This window comes from Marmota marmota, unplaced genomic scaffold, assembly GCF_001458135.2.
Source record: "Marmota marmota marmota unplaced genomic scaffold, marMar, whole genome shotgun sequence".
Classification (NCBI taxonomy): Eukaryota; Metazoa; Chordata; class Mammalia; order Rodentia; family Sciuridae; genus Marmota; species Marmota marmota.
This window is the reverse complement of record NW_026000243.1, coordinates 1946692-1967677: the sequence shown is the minus strand read 5'-3', so window position 1 is coordinate 1967677 and position 20986 is coordinate 1946692. Positions and strand designations below refer to the sequence as shown.

Here is a 20986-nt window from a genome sequence, read left to right as displayed (position 1 = left end):
AATACTAATTGAGTTTTTTGTGAAAGATTTGGAATGATCTTGAGTAAATTAAAATAATCCTATATAGAATTAAGAAAAAAAAGTTATTTCAATTTCAAATATACAAACAAATCACAGATGAAATGACTGGTAGGGGAACATAAAAACTTCGTAAATGACAACTTTCCACCATCCTAACCACTAACAATTTCAAAACACTCATGAATTCAGTCCTGGAAACCTGACAGAAGTCAATCAAATATATGTTCTACATGGATCTCTGCACCTTGAACAATTACAACCAGAAAGAATCTAATTGCTAAAAACTAACAAAGAAATGAAAGCAGAGCTCAATTGGATTACAGATTGTTTTTTCCAACGGGCAGATTCCCACTTCATGCAGCTGAGAGAATAGAAAACTGTTCAGATTTGAGGTAAAGATTTGATATAAGTGATCAGAATATTTCTCTGAATATTAGATCTTTCCCAATTATACAGAAGAATCTGTTTTGCTATTTTACCTCTTGTCCCCCAAATGCATTCATTGGAAGCAAATGGCCAGCTTGAATTCATTATCATCATCATAACAATAATGAATTACACTTAAATGGCACCTCTGACGTATAAACCTGGTTTATACAAGGATCTTATCTCAGAATTAATCCTCCCTTATAACTATTTCAGTCAGATCTATGAACAGCATTCTTTGTGGAAAAATACCAACTTCATAAGATCTGATCATATTCCAGACAATATAAAATATCACTCTCTAGGACCTGATAACCCTTTCTTCTCTGGTTTATTAGAAAGTGTCCAATCACCACTTTTCAACAGTTTCCTGGAATCAATTTTATAATACCCCATAATAGGTATGAAAATTGTCAAAAAAAACACCCAAGCTTCTAAGAATAACTGAGGTACAAAAGAAACTGTATTTCAAAAAGTCACAACAAGACAATGCTAGAAAAAGTCAACCAAACTGACTGCATGTAGGATGGATTTTCATATTTAGATATATCTACCTTTTGTTTTTTAAAGTTAGTTTATAAATTTTAAAATTATTACTGAAGAGGGAGACATTTATAGTTTAGTATTCAACCATATAAAGTTGCAAACATATAAAGGCAAATGTTTTAATGGTTTGTTGAGATATTTAAGGGAAAAACATAAAAATAAAACGTGCTACACAATGACATTTATCAACAATGAACAACATATTTGATGATGGTCCCTTAAGACTGTCACGTAAGGATTTTATAACCCTCTTTAGTTTGTGTAAATACACTATGATTTTCACACAGTGAAATCAACTAAGGACATACTTCTCTGAAAGTATCCCTGTTATTAACACATGAATGTATATGATCCATGAAAATATAAAACAATATATCATAAGAAAACAAAACTGGGAAAGATCTAAATAAGAGACAGTTGATGGTAGCAAAAAAATAATAAAGCAAAAAAAAAAAAAAAAAAGGACTAATGGGGCTATTTTATTAGATGCTGACCAACAAAACTTGAAATTAATGCCAAAATTAAGTAAACACAGGAAGATACACAAACTGAGCATCCAAATTTGTGAATTCTAAAATAAGTAGACACCAAAAAAAGTCATTTTACAACTATAGGCTTAAATATCCTTTTAGGTCTAGTTCTACATTTAGACTCCAATTTTTCACTCTAACTTTATGTTAAGAAACAATTTTCTTTTTAAAAAAATAATAGTAATACACACACAATAGGAAATTTTTAAAATAAGGAAAACAGAAAAATCGCCTGTAATAATACTGTCCAGAAATAATCAACATTAGCCTCTCAAGCCATTTTTATATAGGGGTTCATTCAAGCACAAAGCATTCTCTGCCATTTCTTTTTATTTTGCTTTACTTTTCTTTATAGCACTTTTTATTTGAAATTATATTCTATAATTATTTACTTATTATATACTTCCCTACCAGAACAGAAACTCCTTGAAGGCTTATTGTCTTTATTTTACCACTGTAAGTCCTGTTTTTAGAACCATATCTACCAATTATAGACATTCCATAAACATTTATTGAACAAATACATACATTTTTAAATTGAGATCATATTGTAATCAATCAAAATTAGGTTAGCTGCAGAGTGACTAAAGGGGTCAAGACAGAGTTATTCACAATGCAAAATTTTGTATCCTACTTCTTTCACTTAACTTTACCTCACGTTTTCTCTTGTCTTCAGATATTCTTTGAAAACATAATTATATTTTAGAATGGCTGTATATGGATGCATCACAATTTACTCAAGCATTCCCTACTGTGGGATATTTCAGGTTATTTCCAATATTTTACAGTTCTAAGCTATGCTGAGATATAAGTAAATTTTTTATTTGTATTTTTAAAAACCACATAATGGAAATTAATTTACCTGTTGGGTAGAAAAGCTTTTCCTCATACCATCTGGAAACAGTGATGACTTTTTTTTACTCACAGTTTTATGGGATGCCAGCCGGTGACGTACTTGTTTCATGGTTTGACTAAGCTGCCAGGGAATGGAGGAAAAAAAGAAAGCAAAAACAAGTTAAAGTCTTGATACCAAATACACTAAGTGTTCCAAAAGGAAAACAGGTACCCATTATTAAAAATACGGACCTAATATAAGAGGATTACTTAAAAAGGAAATTTTGATCTGTATAGTATTTTATGATATTATTATCATTATTCTAAAAAGACTGAACTTTATAATGTAGGGGCTGTGATTCACATAATTTTTTAATCAATATATACATTATATTAAGTGTGAATGCCAAAATCAGAACTTAAATGTCTGAATCAATATACTTAGAAATTGTTGCACAAACACATTCTTAACTCCCTTCTATTCCATCTTTTCAATAAGGAGTTATTTCTTCAACTGGTCTTTGCATGCCTAATTGCTTTCATCATTCCTTGCTAGAAGACTCTATTCCTAGTTGCCCTAAGACTCTTAGTTGTTTCCTATTGATACGAATCCCTTCTGTACACCCAACATTTGAAGACCAAGTTAAAGTATTTTCTCAGATCTCCTTTCCTTAAAGATGCCTTCCTAAATTAACTTAGAACACATCTCAAAAGAATCAATTTGTTTCAACTGCACTAAATAATCTCTGATAAATGACTATTAATATTAAATACATTGACTTTATTTTCATTCCTTGTCTCTAACTAGTAATTTCAGTATATACCTATTTTGATATCTTTTTCAGAGGCACAGCCTATTTACCTCTCTCAAATCTGCAAGGTATGCCCCATTAGGGAAAAGAAACAAATGAACCATGTACCATTTTTTAGGATGAGCGCTGCAACTCATGGTGAACAAGCAAATCTACATATTCTTAGGGACATTTTGGCAAAGTCAGGACCATTTGTAAGCCATTCATTGAAAGATCAATGCTATCTATACTCCCTTGAGGGGAAATTATGGCTAAGACTTAACAGATGTCAGTAACAAATACTTAATGTATTTTTAACTAAAAGTGAGCTAAGAAGGAAAAACTCTCATTACTAGCCCAGTTTTTCTAACAATTATATCATCTCTGCTTAGTCCTTGCTTCTAGAAATCCATACTGCTAACCAGAGAAATCATCTTGAAACATTACTCCTTATTTTACCAAGGGCAGGACTTCTAAATTAGGTTAGCTGCAGAATGACTAAAGGGGTTAAGACAGAGTTATTCACAATGCAAAAAGAGACATACATGCAGCTGAAGTTATTAAAAAAAAAAAAAATACAGGGTCTGGGATTGTAGCTCAGCAATAGAGCACTCGCCTAGCATGTGCAAGGCCTTGGGTTCGATCCTCAGCACCACATAGAAATAAACTGAATAAAAGTATGTGTCCAACCACACCTAAAAAATAAATATTAAAAAAAAATACAAAGCCATGAATTGCCTGCTTCTTTCTCCACCACGTATGGTAGGTTTTAATGTCCCACATTTTGTAAACAGGATTCAAAAGTTCCAATGTAATAAATTTAAAATAGGGCTTCAGAATCTTCATTTCCTATCAAAGTCCTAATCTCCATTAGATTCAGATTGATTACAATTCCTTAAGTAGGATATTTCAACTGGCCAGGCAATAAAAATATACTTTATGCTTTTCTATTTCTTTTTCCACCATAATTCTTCACCGAACCTCAGTCTTATACAGGTCTTTCCAATGACTACTATGAGAACTACAGAAGGATGAACAATGGCCAGCCAAAGAAATCAGGTCTCAAATCTCAATCCCCAGAACCTATATATGTTACTTTGTAGAGGAAAAGGGCCTTTGTAAAGTTGTGGTTAAGTAAAAGATCTTTAATGATCCTCATTTATCCAGATATGCATTAAATGCCATCCCAAGTGTCCTTATAAGAGAGTAGTAGAGGGATATTCAATCTACAGCAGAGAAAGCAATACAAAGATTCAGGCAAACATTGATATGACGTGGCCACAAGTAAAGGAATGCCAGCAGAATTAAAGGTGGAAAAGACAAAAGAAACAAATTTTCCCCTAAAGCCTATACAGGGAGCATGGCCCTATTGATGCCTTGACTTTGGTTCAGTGAACCTGATTTTCAACTTCTGGCCTCCAGAACTGTAAGAAAATGCATTTCCATCATTTTAAGCCATTACATTTGTGGTGATTTTATTACAGAAGCTACCAGAAATGTAACTAATATAGCAAGAATCAAAATTAATATTAATAAGAATTAATAAAAAGCTATTCCACTCCTTGGCATTTGTCCAAAAGAACTAAAATCAGTATACTATAGTGATACATGTTTGTATCAATGCAATTTACAATAGCCAAGTTACAGAACCAAAAGTGTCCATCAATAAATGAATGGATAAAGAAAATGTGGTACAATACACCATGGAGTTCTGCTCAACCATAAAGAATACATTATATCAATTTCCAGAGTTTGGATAAAGTTGGAGAACATCATGCTCAGTGAAATAAGTCAGATTCAAAGTTTAGGGTCAAAATTTTTGTCTTCTATGTGGAAGCTAAAAAGAAATTAAAAAAGGGATCTCTCAAAAATAGATGGGAGACCAGTAGAGTAAAGGAAGGGGATTGAAGGAGGAGGGAAGAAAGGAAGAAAAGGGAAGGTACTGGGGAAATAAATTGACCAAATTAGCTATGTATATATGTGAATATATCATAATGAATCATACTTTTATTTATAATGATAATGTATCAATTTAAAAAAATAAACAAATAGAAGGGAGACAAGTAGAGTATATAAAGGGGATCAGGGGAGAGAGGAGGAGAAGGAAAGGGGAAGTATTAGAAAATGAAATGGAACAAATTATGTGCATGTATGAATGTCACAATGAATCTCACCATTATGTAAAATTATAATGAAACAATAAAGAGATATTACTATAAAATTATGCAAAATTATGTGCTAAATAAAATGAACAAGAAAATAAGTGTACCTCTCTCACTGCAAGATGCTAATCATTATACGCTTAAGTGTTTGTGTGGTTTATATATTAATTCATGCAACATATATTTATAAGTGTATGTTTAAAAATACATGTGTATTATGGGCACATGCTATGGGTGTATGAACACTCAAAAAATAAAATTTAATTAAGTCTTTTTAATACTAGAACCTCAGACACACTATTCATTCTCTTATAGCCATTGTTATTAACCCACTAAGTCACAAGTTTTCAGTTTTGCAACTATTCCAATGAATCTGACACAAGTACATTAAAATAGACTGGAAGGGGCTGGGGTTGTAGCTCAGTGGTAGAGCATTCACATAGCACGTGTGAGGCCCTAGGTTCCATCTTCAACATCATATAAAAATAAGTAAATAAATAAAGGTATTGTGTCCAACTACAACTAAAAAATATATTTTAAAAAATAGACTGGAAATCCATATCTAGAGCTTATATTGATGTGCGTGTGTATATACACATAAATATATTTCATATACCTATTTTTCAAACGTGGTAGTCATTCATTTATTACTTTTCTCAAAATAATAGAACTCTAAATTCATAATTTGTATTTCAAAAGTTACCATAAGTGATACATTTGTTGCTCAATTTAAGTTTTTATAGGTATCCCACATCTGCGACAGTGGAATTTAATGGTTTAACAAAGATTGGCACTAAATCTGACCAAAATTTAAAGATTCCCTTATAGAGATAAGTCATTCAAAACTGCATAGAAAATCTAGCAAATCAAAAATCAATATAACTCCAAATAAAACAAAAAGCCATACACAGAAGGAAAAGTAATCACAGTTTACTACCTAGCTCAACTGTACTGTTTACATAGTCATAACAATGCAAATGTGGAATATCAATCTAAGCAAAATTACTACATAACTATAAAGAGAGGGTGAAGGTGGAAAAGGTATATGTGTAATAACAAGAGGGGATAGAAAGAGCCAAATCCTCATGTTTCAGAGGCACCAATAAAAATGCCTGAACTGTTTTTAAAAATCAAGAAAGAACACCACAAGCATCTTACTTAGAAATATCAAAGTTAATACTAAATGATACGACAACAACAACATTCCCTTTTGAGGAGGGAATGATAAAATGTGAAAGACATTTGTTTTTAAACTGTAAACATTGTACATATCTACTTCTTTTACTTGCTTAAACTATATGCATATATAATTTTAACAAAACATAAAATGTAAAAAAAAGATTCCTTTAACACAAAAAGCTACCTCTCCATGAACAACATAAGCATGTAGAATCATTTTGGGTTTTCATAATGCATATATAAATGCAATTATTTCAGACCTCAGGAATATTCTAGAGAACACACGCCTGTATTTTCTTCCATCCAGTAGGAAGAATCACTGCCAACAAAACTTGGCTCACACTGACCCTTAAAGACAATATCCCAGATATATTAGATAATTAATCATAGTACCTTCTAAGGAAAACTGTCACCCCCACAAACCCTAATAGAGGGACAGCCTTTGGCAACATCATCCCTAGATTTTTCTGATTAGATTAGCAACAACATCAGTGATGTTAGCAAATAAATACAGGTCTTGAGGCAACGTCTTATACATTTACAACAAAAGGTCTGAACCACTCACAGAAACATAATTTCAACAATGAGCAAAGGGACTTTTATCTGATAAACAAAAATTTTACTATATAAGCAAATTTCAAGATTTAAATCTTAAAATCTAAAGCAAATAAAATTTTATGTTAAAATTTAAAATATCAGGCAAGTACATAAGATAAAATTTGACAGATAATCTACTATGACTCTTTTCATTGTTCTTATTTTTTCAGTTCTTTTTATTCATGCTTTTTTTTAGCCAAATAAGATTTAGAAAGGTGGAATTTATGTAACTACATAAACAAAACGATAATACTACATAGATCATGGGAATAAAGCACAGCTAAGATCTACCCAAAATTGAATTCTATTCAACTACAATGTAGCTTTTTTGCAAATTATATCATACTGATTTTTAAATGTTCAGACTTTTCAGTGCTGGCACAGTGGTGCATGCCTATAATCCCAGCAGCTTGGGAGGCTGAGGCAGAAGGATTTCAAGTTCAAAGCCAGCCTCAGCAAAAAAAAAAAAAAAAAAAAAAAAGCAAGGTGCTAAGCAACTCAGTGAGACCCTGTCTCTAAATAAAAAATATAAAAATCAGGCTGGGGATGTGGCTCAGTAATTGAATGCCCCTGAGTTCAATCCCTGTTTTTTTTGTTTGTTTTTTTTTAAATTTTACAGTGGTCAAAAATACTAGAGTTAAAACTTACAAAAGCCCTTTATTATAGTCCATAAACCCCCATGCAATGCATCAGTTGCATTAGCTTTCTTTTGTAATTGTCACTAACAATCTACAGGATGGCCAGTAACCTAGATCTAATGCAAAAAAGGCAAACTGGACAATAAAGATACCTTATCAGAGATAATGAACTAGCAAATATTCTCAGAAAAATCAGAGATAGGACCTGAGCCTAAAAGGCCCTAAATCCTATACTGGAGAAAAGACATGAAAGTAGCCTCAAGTGTGCCAAAATTACAAAGCTGTAATAAGTGAACACCAGTTAGTAGTAGAAAAATAAGTTAATAAGAGAAGCACAAGTGTAGAAATAAGATGACCCAGGTTTGCCTATCCTGGTTTGCCTGGAACTGTTCCAATTTTAGCACTGGAAACCCCATGTCCTGGGAAAAACCCTCAATACTGAAAAAAGAAGGAAGGATAGGATCAACTGATTCAAGTTAACAATTAAATACTAGTGTGAAGCTCAAAGATCCCACACTCTTGGGGTCATTGGAACTACCTTAGATCCAGAAAAACTTTCAAGTTATACATTCTTGAAAGGACTAGGGATAGGTGTAAGATTTGGATTCTAACTTTATTAACCCCTGATGCTTGAAATAAACTTCCCCTTGCTTGGTTAGCCTAAATTCTTGCAGCCAAAAGAGTGTAACTGAAAAACGAATTTTTTCAATAATAAAAGAGAGGAAAATTTAGCTGGTTGTTTCATGTCATTTAAACTTTAACTTCACAAAAAATAATTTTCCCAAGGTATTTTTAAAAAGTTGGAAAACTAGCACTGTAATGAGAGAATAAAAATAAAAACAAGAGCATAAAAGGTTCAATGAGAAACAAATAAAAAGCTGAGTTAACCTTACAAGGAAAGAAACAGTGGCGAACTTAATAGTCTATAAATTTAAAAAATATTATATAGTAAGAATGAAACTGGTAAGTTATTCTTCACTTCCCCACCAAAATGAAGTAATCAAGGGACACCATAGAAACTCAATTCATAAGGATAGACATCAGTTCTAACAAAAGAAATGGCTGGTTCTATTTTATGTGATGGGCTGAAATTTCTTCCAGTTCTATGACTCTAGCTCTTAATTTTAGGGGCCTAATTGTATCTGGTCTTTGAATAAGTAGGTAATACTAAGTATTAAGAGATTCTGGCCAAACCACATCTGAAATAATAAGACTATGTTCAGATTTGGGGGCCATATTTGAAAAGAACATTAGAAAACTAAGCAGCATTTAGAAAAAAAAAATCAAAAGGCTTTAAGAATGTAGAAATCTAAAAGAAGAAAAATGATAACTATAATTAAATACTTGAAGTCCTTTTAGAAAGTATTTTATTTTTTATTATTTGAGAGGGCAAAACTAAGACCAACAAATAAAAGTGATACAAAGGGCTGAGGTTGTAGCTCAGTGGCAGAGTGCTTGCTTAGCATGCATGAGGCACTGGGTTCAATTCTTAGCACCGCATATAAATAAATAAAATACAGGTCCATCAACAACTTAAAAAAATTTTTTTATTTAAAAAAAGTGATAGGAAATTTTTGACCATTATATTGAAAAAACAGCTATAATAATTCCAAGTCTTCTAAAAATGAAGTGAACATTCTGAAAAAGTAGTAAGATATCCAATATAAGTGTTTTAGCAGAAATTAAATTGATATATATCACCCATATAAATATAAATACACACACACACACACACACACACACACACACGATGATATAAAAGAACTCTTTACAGAGAGAAAAACTGAATCAGATATCTTTTTGGGGGGCAGGGGAATAATAAAGAATGAACTCAGGAACACTTTACCAATTAGCTATATCCCCATCCCTTTTTATTCTTTGAACACACTCTTGATAAGTTGCTAAGACTGCCCCTGAACTGGCAATCTTTCTGGCTCAGCCTCCCAAGTCACTAGGATTATAGATGTGTGCCACCACACCCAGCCCAATATCTTTTTTTAACATTTAATTAAAAGCTTAAATAACTTTAAACATATAGAAAACTTTAAACAGAAATAAACAGAAGACTATATTACCCAGTTTTAATACTATTTATCCATAAACTTCCTTCTCTGGCTCACTCTTATATTATTCTGAAGTATACTTATTTCATATGTCATATTTCATATGTCAGATGAACTTTAAAACACTTCCAGGGCTGGGGTTGTGGTTCAGCGGTAGAGTGCTCGCCTGGCACGCACAAGGCCCTGGGTTCGATCCTCAGCACCACATACAAATAATAAATAAATAATAAAGTTTAAAAAAAAAAAAAAAGCCACTTCCAATTCAATATTCTGCTTCTGTAGTTCCAAGATACTAATAAACTGAAAAGTCCACTAACATTTAGAAAATGAATTATGTTCACCATGCGCTCAATCAGTTCTAGTTAACTAGGGATTTAGAGCCTGACAGTTTTATTGCCTAGCTTCATAGTGACATCTAGTGGATTAAAACTGCAACAAAAAAAGCAAGATTAAAAAGCATCTATTGTTAAATTGTATGGGTAAAAGTTCACATGCCCAAAATAGTTAAAGTCACTAAATATTCTTTAGAAAATTCATCTTCTTCCAAGAAAAAAAAATTAAAACAAGGCATAAAAAGTTTTTAAAATTTTGTAATATTTAGTGCTTTTTATTACCTGATTTTTCTTACTCATCTAACTTCATTTTCTGGTTCTTTATAAAATATCAATTAGAAAGCCTTTTTCTTTTCTTCACAAATATACCAACCACACTGCAGATTCTAAGTCTTTAACTGTTTCTCTCATTTCAAAATTCTCTTATCAATTCAGCTTACCAATTCAAAATATACAACCCCATCCATTTCTTTCATGAATTCTTCCCCTATTATTTCCTCAGAATTTAAATATTTCTTAACTCCCATGGCAAAACTTAATTGCCAGATACAGGAAATGGGTCCATAATATTATTTAATAGACTAGGGACTATTAGCTTTGTATACCTACCTGGAAATATAAGTCCATGGAAGGTTCCATTTCACATTTCATTAGTATCCCCACAATGCTTAATAAGTATAATGCATTCAAATACATGCTGACTAATGTGTTCAATCCATGCTTTAAACAAATGAAGTCCATAGCCATAAGTACCACAAAAGCAAAGACTGAAGGTGTCTGAGTAAATGTTCTATCCCTGTATCTTATACAGTGCCTGGCACAATAAATTTTTGCCAAATTGTTCATAATATTAAAAGAGAAAAAATGAGGCGCTGAGAATCGAAACCAGTGCCTCATGCATGCTAGGCAAGCACGCTACCACTTGAGCCACATCCCCAGTCCCAGGAAAGTACTTTTTTAATAAGATGAAGAACAACTTCCAAAGTAGAGGTGAAGAACAAACCAAATGAACAAAAGCTCAGGTACACTAAGGAAGGAGCTGTCTAGGAGTCAAGTATTTGAATACATGAATCTATTCATAATTCTTAATTAGGTATATAAAATGAGTTATTAAATAAAAGTACATATTTTATAAAAATTCTGGATATGTTTAGGCACTCCTATATTATTACTTTACCTACAACCATAGATCCATTTATTATGATAACAAGATTAAGACAGAAAAGAAAAAACATATAAAGATAAATACTAAATGAAATACTCTTTAGAAGAACTGAATATCTTTGCAACAAAGGTAAGAATCACTTCTGTCTGTATGCTACAATGTAATAGTAACTTACACAGAATAATTTCATTATAATTGAGAAAATCTATGTTCTTTGGCCTGAAGCTCTTTCTAATAAATTTTGAATTCTAATACTTGAGCACCTTTCTTTAGATGATTCTAAGTCATTCAAAAATAAACTAAAATGTAAATTAGAAAAATACATGTAAAAATAAGCATTATTCCACTGGTCTCCATTTTTACAAAGAGTAAAAAAAAGTGATAAAAAGTAAAGTTGAATATATCCCTATTTCATATTCTATCAATGTCATATTTTTAGTTTAGAGGATGGGGAAAAATCAGATATAAGATAAAACGAGTATGCACTTACAGCTTGGGCTTGTTGTTGGAATAATTCATTCTGATTCTCTCCATCTTTTATTGCACTCCCAAACATCTGGGAAGCAGGTAACCCAGAACTTCCAACTGCAGCATTCAAATTGCTTGGAAAAATACTTGTCCCTTTAGGAGTGAAGTGTGCTGGATCTGAAGATTGCATGGCTATAGAGCCTTCTTTTTCTGCCTACACAAAAGAAAAAGGAGGGATATGAGATGCCACTCCAATCCAGTGTAATCAAATAATGGTTGGGAGAAATTAGCTGGCAAAGGAACTAACTTTTACCAGTTACCTGTTTGTATTAATAACATTTATATTATTTCACTTAATTCTCACACAATCTTGTAAGAGAAGGATCATATCCATATTTTATAGATATGTACAACCATAAAAGTTAAGTAACCCAAGGTCACATAGCTGAAAGTAAAATAGCCAGAATTCAAACTCAAGTATGAACCCAAAATTCTTGGTGTTTTTTTGTTTGTTTGGTTGGTTTTTTTTTAGTTGTAGATGGACATGATACCTTTATTTTATTTGCTTATTTTTTATGTGGTACCGGGGATCAAACTCAGTGCCTCACACATGATAGGCAAGTGCTCTACCACTGAGCCAAAACTCCGGCCCCATTGACATTGTTTTTAACTATTTGATGAAAACAAAGAACACATCAGAACACACAGCAATAAAACATGATTTCTCTATATAAAAATCTTGTGCACTCACTAGAAAATCAGATTATATAAAGCATGAAATTAAAAGAAAGTGATACTGTTACTGCCTAATAGTTTATCTTACAGTATACATACTTTGCACTCAATTATTACTCAGGTTCACTTTTTTTTTTAATTTTTTTTATCAGTTACACATGACAGTTCAATGATCTTGACAATTCATACATTTGAATCAAATGGGGTATAATTTCTTATTTTTCTGATTGTACAGGTTGCAGAATCACACTGGTCATACAGTCACCCATATACATACAGCAATAATAATGTCTATTTTATTCTGCTGCCCTTTATATCCCCCTTTTCCTCCCTTCCCCTCCCATCCACTTTTTTTTTTTAATATTTATTTTTCAGTTGTAGTTGGACACAATATCTTTATTTATTCATTTTTATGTGGTGCTGAGGATAGAACTCAGGGCCTCCCTCATGCTAGGCAAATGCTCTAACACTGAGCCACAACCCCAGCCCCCAGGTTCACTTTTGAACTTACTGCTTCAAAAGACTTCTGAAGCTGTTGCTGTTTTTTCAGTCTAATTTGTTGATTGACTCGGTGTTTGACTTGTCTCTGAAAATGTTTCAAAGCTTCTTGTTTTTTTCTTAGTTGTTCCTTTAGTTCTTCTTCAATCATATGTGCTGAAGTCTTCAAAGATAAAAGAATTAATTTGCCTATCAGAAGTTTTGTCCATTAGGGCTGTTGCAAACACAAAAAAGTCAGGATATAATCATGGAAAAAATAATTCAGTTCTATAACCCAAAATTGCCAGAAGAGTAAGGAAATTATGAGTGTTCAGAGACAATGATCTACATAGTGAATACCAGGTACTTAAACCAAATCATAAACTAAAAATTAGAATTCGTAAGTACTCAAATTTTATTTATTTATTAAACTGAAAATAAAGATGTCCACTTTCTTTTTTCCCCACATTTTATTGATTCTTAAAGAACCAATTTAAACCCACTCCTGTTACACATTTTCTAAATGGAGTAAATGGTACTGATACACTAGACTGCTCAGATCTCACCAGATATATCCTACTGTAAAACTCCTTCATACTCGGAATTATTCTCCATTTTTAACACAGTATGTTCTTACTTTCATACCCACCTAGTAAAGGGCCTGCTCAATCTTCAAGACCATCTAAAATCCATCGCTAGTACCTCCCATAACACACTGAGCTCTTATGCTACGGCATCTCTCATTTTACTAATTTTACTGAGTTCAACATTTATGGACTCATCCATCAGATTATGAGCTCTTTAAGGACAGGAAATGCATTTAATATCTACTTGTTTTCCCTACAATATAGTATAGAGCCCTGATTATAAAGGTACTGAATAAATATTTATAAAAAGCTTTATCCCTCAACAATTCTAAGCAATCTAGAATATTTCATCACATTTGAGTTCCTGATTTGCATTCACTTCCTCTAAGTGCTCTGAATAACCACAGGAACGAAAATAACAGCCATTCTCATTTTTAAGGATCTATTATATGCAAGCACTTTATATTATATCACTCTATCCTCAACACTACCTTCAGTAATAAGGTAATTCTTTGGTACAAACGAGGACACTGGTGTTCAGAAAGATTAATCTTCAGCAGAAGCCCAAGATTCTATAGCTGGCTACTAGCAGAGCTAGAAGTTTCTGTTACTCTTAAAACTTTTATTATCTATCCTATATTGCTTTTCTCCTGACTATATGGTCTTCCTTCATAAGGAATTTTCAAATTAAATTAAATCGTCATGATACTTGCTTCCTATTGTTTCTTATACCACAGTGATTTCAATCTGAAGAGTATCTCAAGGGTTGGGGTTACGGCTCAGTGGTAGAGCACTGGCCTGGCATGTGTGAGGCACTGGGTTCCATCCTCAGCACCGCGTATAAATAAACCAATATCCATCAACAACTAATAAAATATTTTTTTAAAAAAGAGTATCTCAGTTTATATTATAAGCTCCTATTAAATTCTCAAAAATAAAATGAATTTTAATAAAATTAAGGTTTTCAAGAAACCTATCCCATAAACTATTCTACAAGAATATGGTCAACTAGAGTGGAATGTACAATGCAAGTAGCAAGAAACAACGGAGTAAAATAATTCCAAAAGAGAATTACTTACATAATAAAGTCTGAACTGACGCAGATTAGACCAAGTCTAGACAAATTTAAGCCTCAATAAATCAAGCCTCCTAGTATTTATGCTCATGTTTAGTATGTTCCCACACCAAATTTGATCCAGCCCTGAACATATGATAGAATGAAGTAGAAGCATTGGCTTTGTTACTTCCCAAGCAAGGTCATAAAGCAACTTCTACCTGAAGCTCTTGGAGTGCTCGCTCACTCTGGGAGAAACCAGCACCATAAGAATTCTCACTACTCTGAGAGTACCATGCCATGAGGAAATACAAACCGGCCAAATAGGCTTTCTGAAAAAAGAAAGATATACAACCAGCCCCCAGCCATTTTAGTCATCCTAGCCTAAGTGCCAGAATGTGAGCAAGAAAGCCATCTTAGATATTACAACCTATTATCAAGCATCATAAGAAGAAGCACCAAAGAATCCAACCAACAACCAGAACCTAGTCAAGCTGTCCCAGACAAATTAAGCTACCTCTGATGAGGCCCCAGACACTTGAAAAGCAGAGACAAGCCATCCCACTGTATTCTGCCTAAATTCCTGACACAATATTTTTGCTTTGTCAATAGATTCTCAGCAAAAGATAACTAGAAAATATATTAATGTAAATAGCCATACATGATAATAGGACAGCAGTGTCACTTAATGCTAATTTAATTATTGGGAGGGAATGGAGATCTAAGCTCTGACATTTTTAGGAACCCTGATGACTCCTTGAAATTTAGGGGGCGGGGAATGAATAGGAGTTCCCCTTTAGAGTAGACATGATGTTAGTGTAACAAGTTTTAGAAGTAACTACTTTCATCTACTCTGAACCAACAGTGCTATTCTGTAAATAAGAGTGGATTCCCAAACTAGACAGGCTAAAGTAATAAAGAGTTGTATTAGATACTTGACCAAACTTCCTTCAGCTAAAATTGATTCGAATTTTTTAAATGAGGGAAAGAAGACATGTTTATACATGTTCCAGTCTTAAAATTTTGAATTAATGTGTAGGAACTTAAGATTCAATTTTTTTTTTCCAATACTGGAGATCAAACCCAGGGCCTAACACATACTAGGCAAGCCCTCTACCACTGAACTACATCCCCAGCCCCTCATTTATTTTGTATTTTATTTTGTTTATTATTATTTTTATTTGGGGGAGTTCTGTGGATTGTACCCAGTGGTGCTTTATTCCTGAGCTATATCCCCAGTCCCCCCACCTTTTTTTATTTTTTTTATTTTTTAAGTCAGGGTCTAAGTTGCTGAGGCTATCCTTGGCCTTCTGTCTCCTCCTTTAGCCTCCTGCCTTACATCCTGAATCACTAGGACTGCAGGCATGTGCTGCAGCACCTAGCTCTTTTTTTAATTTTTAAGACAGGGTGTCATCATGTTACCCAGGCTGGTCTTGAACTGGCAATCTTCCTGCCTCAGTCTCCCAAATAGCTGGGATTACAGGTGTGCACTACCACACCCAGGATAAGATATAACTCTTCTTAAAATACAAAAAGAAGCCAGACACAGCGGCACACAACTATGATCCCAGGAGCTTGGGAGGCTGAGGCAGGAGGATCACAAGTTCAAAGCTGGGCTTAACAATTTAGCAAGATCCTATCTCAAAATAAAAAATAAAAAGGACTGCAGACATTGCTTAGCAGTTAAGTGCCCCTGGGTTCAATCCCTGGTACAAAAAAAAAAGGCTAGAAAAGAGCTTAATGGTGTCAAACTTTAGGCAGTTTGATAATGCTGACATGTGACATGACAAAGATGTCATAATCTAAGCCATTAAAAAGCTGTATTAATAACTTAAATAATGAAGGACACTTGCACCAAAACTGATTCTTCTGGGATATTTTTTATATATCTTTTTTCATCCCCACTTCAACCATCCTTTTTTGAGGCTTTTCCTTTTTATTTCTTAGCACTATAAAAGTTTTGATGGGGACTGGGGTTGTGGTTCAAAGGTAGAGCACTCGCTTAGCATGTGTGAGGCACTGGGTTCAATCCTCAGCACCACATAAAAATAAAGATATTGTATCCACGTATAACTAAAAAATAAATATTTAAAAAATATTTTTAAAAAGTTTTGATGGTATACTTCATGCTTAAGTTGTTACAATTATATCCTAACCTGTCCCCCTGGATCCAATCTCTCCCTAATCTTTAAAAAGTTTGAAGCAATTAATTTAACCAAAACACAGATAATGAAATTCATTTGTAAATATTAAACAATAAAGTCAATCCCTTCTCCAAAATGTCCTATAGTTCCTTACCACCCTTATTTTCCATAGTCCTCCCAACCACCATTCCCCTAACTTTCCATGTCAATCCATAGAATCAACTCTTAGAATCCTGAACACACCTTGTTTACTTCCATCTCTCCCAATTTCCCTTAGGAGAATCATCCCACTCTCTTCCCAGATTATCCAAAGTCTTTTTAAACTTTCCTGGTTCACATAAACCCAATCATCTCTTAGCACTTAATCATGGACTAGTGAGACTCTTAAAAATTCTTTCAGAAAATACATAGGGTAGAAATAAATCAGTTAATGTATACATATACATATGAATATTAATTTAGTAAATATACTACATTGCTACATTGCTTTGTCATTTAACATTTACTTCAAAATGTCTCATTTCTCCTCTAGGATAAAGTGCACATACTTTAGTGAAAAGGGAAAATACTTTTCCTGCCCTCCTGCCTCATTACTCTGGTACATGTTCAGTACCCAATCTATTTATACAGAAGATCATTACACATTTTGTGCATTCCATAAATATTTACTGAATGCCTATACTTATTAGGCAATATTTATTTAAGATAAAAGTGAGGTAATGATAAACAAGATTTCCTACCTATAAACAAGGAGCTTATACTCCATGAGGAAAAGAAGATACATAACGATTTACTATAATACAACTTCGTATTTACCTTAATAAAATTTTAACAAAAAGCTAAGGCGCACAGTTTGGGGAACCATTATCAAAAACCTTCTTAGGGGGCTGGAGTTGAAGCTCAGTGGTAGAGCACTTGCCTACTAGCACATGTGAGGTACTAGGTCCAATCCTCAGCGACGCATAAAAAATAAAAAAATAAAGGTATTATGTCCATCTACAACTAAAAAACGATTTTTAAAAAAACCTTCTTATAAAATTGTCCTTATGCCAGTTCATATGAGAACCATCATGTAAACATGGACATGTAAATTTTACAAAAGTTTTCCTTCATCTGAAATGCACCTCCTTTCAGGGCTAATAGACCATATTTCCTCACTCATGATCTACTATGTGCAAGAGCAGGAAGGAACAAGAAATAAAGGTTCCTGTTCTCAGGGAATTTATAGTTAAAACTGTCTCAAAATCCCAATCAATTAATTTCTTTCTCCTTTTTGCTTGAATCTCCATTTTAAAACATAGGTTACTGTATTGCAAGCAATCAAGTTTGTAAAGTAAACTGATACACATCCTGTCCCATGTATTACCACCTGCACAGTAGGTCTGACTTAAATAGTATTTTGATTGTACCAACTAAAGCTCCAGAAAGTTTGGGCAAAAAACATACTTGATCTATAATCCTAAAGCAAAAATATAATCTATTTACAACAAAACAGAAACAACATCCTCCAACTGTTCGTCTTTAAGCACCAAAAACTAGAAAAGACTAATAAAAACAAAGGGGGAATCATGTTTGGATCAAACTATCACTCACAGATGCTGGGATTTCCAAACTATTTGGGGAGGCAGGTTCCACCCATACCCCAACTGGGATTACAGCTTGATTCCTCTCGGCCAGCACTGCTAACACGTCCTTGCTCTTCGTGGGGTTTAAAGCCAGGGGTAACTTTGTGGAATTTTGAGATTTCTTGAGGGGAGCCATACGTCCTTGCATCTGTGACTTCTGATGAGAAAAAAGAAACGCGTCAAAAGCTCAAACCTCCTAATACATGAGTCACAGATCTCTGGGGAAGAGAGAAGCCCTAGGAAGCAGAAACCTGGCATGGAGCAGAAAACTAGGGATTCTAGAGAAATCTGAAAGAAAAAGAGCCGAAGGAAAAAGTAAAGACGCAAGGAAAGGTTTTAAAACTGCCTTCTGGAAGAAATGGGGATGAGAGGAAAGAGAAACAAGGTTCGAAAACGGAGAACTTAAGACTGTGCCTAGGGGTAAACACAGCGCGGGGAGTTGGAAGGGCAGAACCTGGGTCTGAGGCAGAGTCCAAATACCGTAATAGGTATCCGGATATGGAGAGAAACGTTGAACCCGCAAGTTCTGGGCCAGATAAAAGCCTGCTTCAGAGGACGCGGGAGCCCACTCCAGCCCAGATAGCACTGGTGCAGTACGAGTCCTGAGCTCGGCCGGAGAGTCAAACTATGCTGGACACTAAGGAAACCACCTCAAGTAAACCGCCACTTTCGGCGGACGCCCCTCCCCACCGCTCCACAGCCTTGTGCCCGCCCCTTCCGGGCTTCCCGTCACCGCCCAGAGGATGGGGAAGTGTGAGGGGCGGGTTTTCATGTGCCGGTGTCCGTCACTTCCGCTTCCTGTCCTGCTGACTAGCACGACTGGTAGATGTGTGGGGTTGCTGGGTAACGCGCGAGATAACGCGCGGCGGATCAGTGGACCTAAGACCGTTCCAAAACCTTCAGGAAAGGGCAGCTTTGAGCTGGTGATCTGACCGACTGGGTTGGCCACAGTTGCAGTTGAGGAAAGTACAGGAAAAGAATGGAAGGGCCCGGCGGGATTTCCTAGAGAAACAGACTAGTCAACAATAATTCATACTATTATTTTATATAATTCATTATGTTTGCAGCTGTTTCATACTTCTTGTATTTGAACATCGCAGCCTCATGAGTCGTCTCCCTCTCTGCTCCACACTAACGTAATGCAGTATAATATATACACTTCATTAACCCTGTGGGACACCCATTCACATTCAAAATATTACATGCTTTTTATATACCACTGCTACTCTCAGCACTGAAGATAAATAGCGAGCAAAACAAGCAAATATCCTTTGTTAGGGGATTTACAATAAAGTGAAGTAACCGAATAAACATGAAAAGTTAATAAATGTGTCAGATTCTAGTGAGTGCTTTGGAGTGAAAGGAGACAGGATAGGGAATGTTTTAGGGGAGGACGGGAGATGAAATATTACATAGGATGTCTAGAGAAGGTTTCACTAAGGTGCTTTTGAGTGAAGAATTAAATGATATAATAGAACAAACCACTGTGGTATTTAAGGGAGGATTTTACAGTGTTCCAGGTAAAGGAACAGCAAATACAAATGCCCCAAAGTGGGAGCATTGCCTGGTTGAGGAGCAACAAGGAGGTTAGCATGACTGAAGCAGAGTGAAAGGAGAAGAGCTGAGACAAGAGGCAAAATTTGAGGTCTGGGCTAAGGAACATATTAGAACACTATAAGCCACCATAAAGTTCTGAGACAGGGATTCATTTGGAAGGTTTTGAGCAGAGGAATGCCATAATGTGAGTTGCATTTAAAAAAAATATTCTAGATGCTGTATTGAGAAAAGAAGAGGTATGGATAGAAGAAAAACCAATTAGGAGGCTATGGCCAATAATCCAGAGATTATGAAGTGTTGGATCAGCAAGTAGTAATGAAGATGGTGAGAAGAGGTTGGATTCTGGATATATTTGGGAGGCAAGATTTTCAGGATCTGCTGAATGTGTGGATATGGACTGTGTATTGTGTGCATGTGATAGGACTTAAGGGAAATTCTAGTGGTTTCATTTTAAGCAACCAAGAGGATGGAATACTATTTACTACTGAGATGGTAGAGATGCTAAAGGCTAGGTTTGAGCTGCTTTCTGGTGTGATGTCTTGAGCCACTTTTCTACACCACAGTCTCCTGCCATGATGTTCTGCCTTACCTCAAGCCTTGAGGAATGATGTTGGCTATCTATGGACGGAGACCTCTGAAACCAGTCTGAAGTAGATGTTCACTTGTTGAGCCAGATGTTTCTTCCCAGAGACTCCAGAAAGGAAAAGCAGAGAAGCAGAGTATGAGGTGAAGTGGGAGCAGAGACTAACAGAGAAACCTAGAACATAGTTGAACCTCTAGAGAGCAGGAAACAGCCCACTTGTCCTGGTCACACATTTCCTACCTTCTATCTGTCGCCCATAGACAATGTCCCAGTTAATAGTTCTGCACACTTTTAACCTCCACTGGAGAGAATGTTGGAAATTAGGACACCCAGGTGGGATTGGGAATCACAAATTGCCCCTGACCAGGATAGAACTGAACTGAAACTCCTTGTTCATGAATGGGATTCCTCTATACACAGACAACAGGGCTCCTCTGTCACTACTGCAGAAGAAGGGAGAACCCTAATGAGG

The 20986-nt window shown here is 34.6% G+C and overlaps 1 protein-coding gene across 21 annotated transcripts in view; it reads right to left on the bottom strand.

Annotated features, from left to right (window-relative positions):
- The window catches only part of Ccdc15 (coiled-coil domain containing 15), a 53993-nt gene extending 34911 nt beyond the window's left edge, over window positions 1-19082 (bottom strand). For 18 of the 21 annotated variants that reach the window (XR_007344686.1, XR_007344688.1, XM_048796205.1 and 15 more), the window contains exons 1-5: window positions 18855-19082; window positions 18343-18531; window positions 12999-13148; window positions 11775-11966; window positions 2386-2499 (exon numbers count right to left, since the gene is read on the bottom strand). Coding sequence is in view for 19 of the 21 variants with exons in the window: in XM_048796205.1 (XP_048652162.1) it covers window positions 2386-2499; window positions 11775-11966; window positions 12999-13148; window positions 18343-18522 (636 nt within the window). In the remaining 2 variants the exon portion in view is untranslated. Of the gene's footprint in view, window positions 1-2385; window positions 2500-11774; window positions 11967-12998; window positions 13149-18342; window positions 18532-18828 lie in introns of all 21 variants that reach the window. The other 3 variants (XM_048796222.1, XM_048796223.1, XM_048796206.1) reach the window with 2 other exon arrangements.
- Window positions 19083-20986: the final 1904 nt, after the last annotated feature.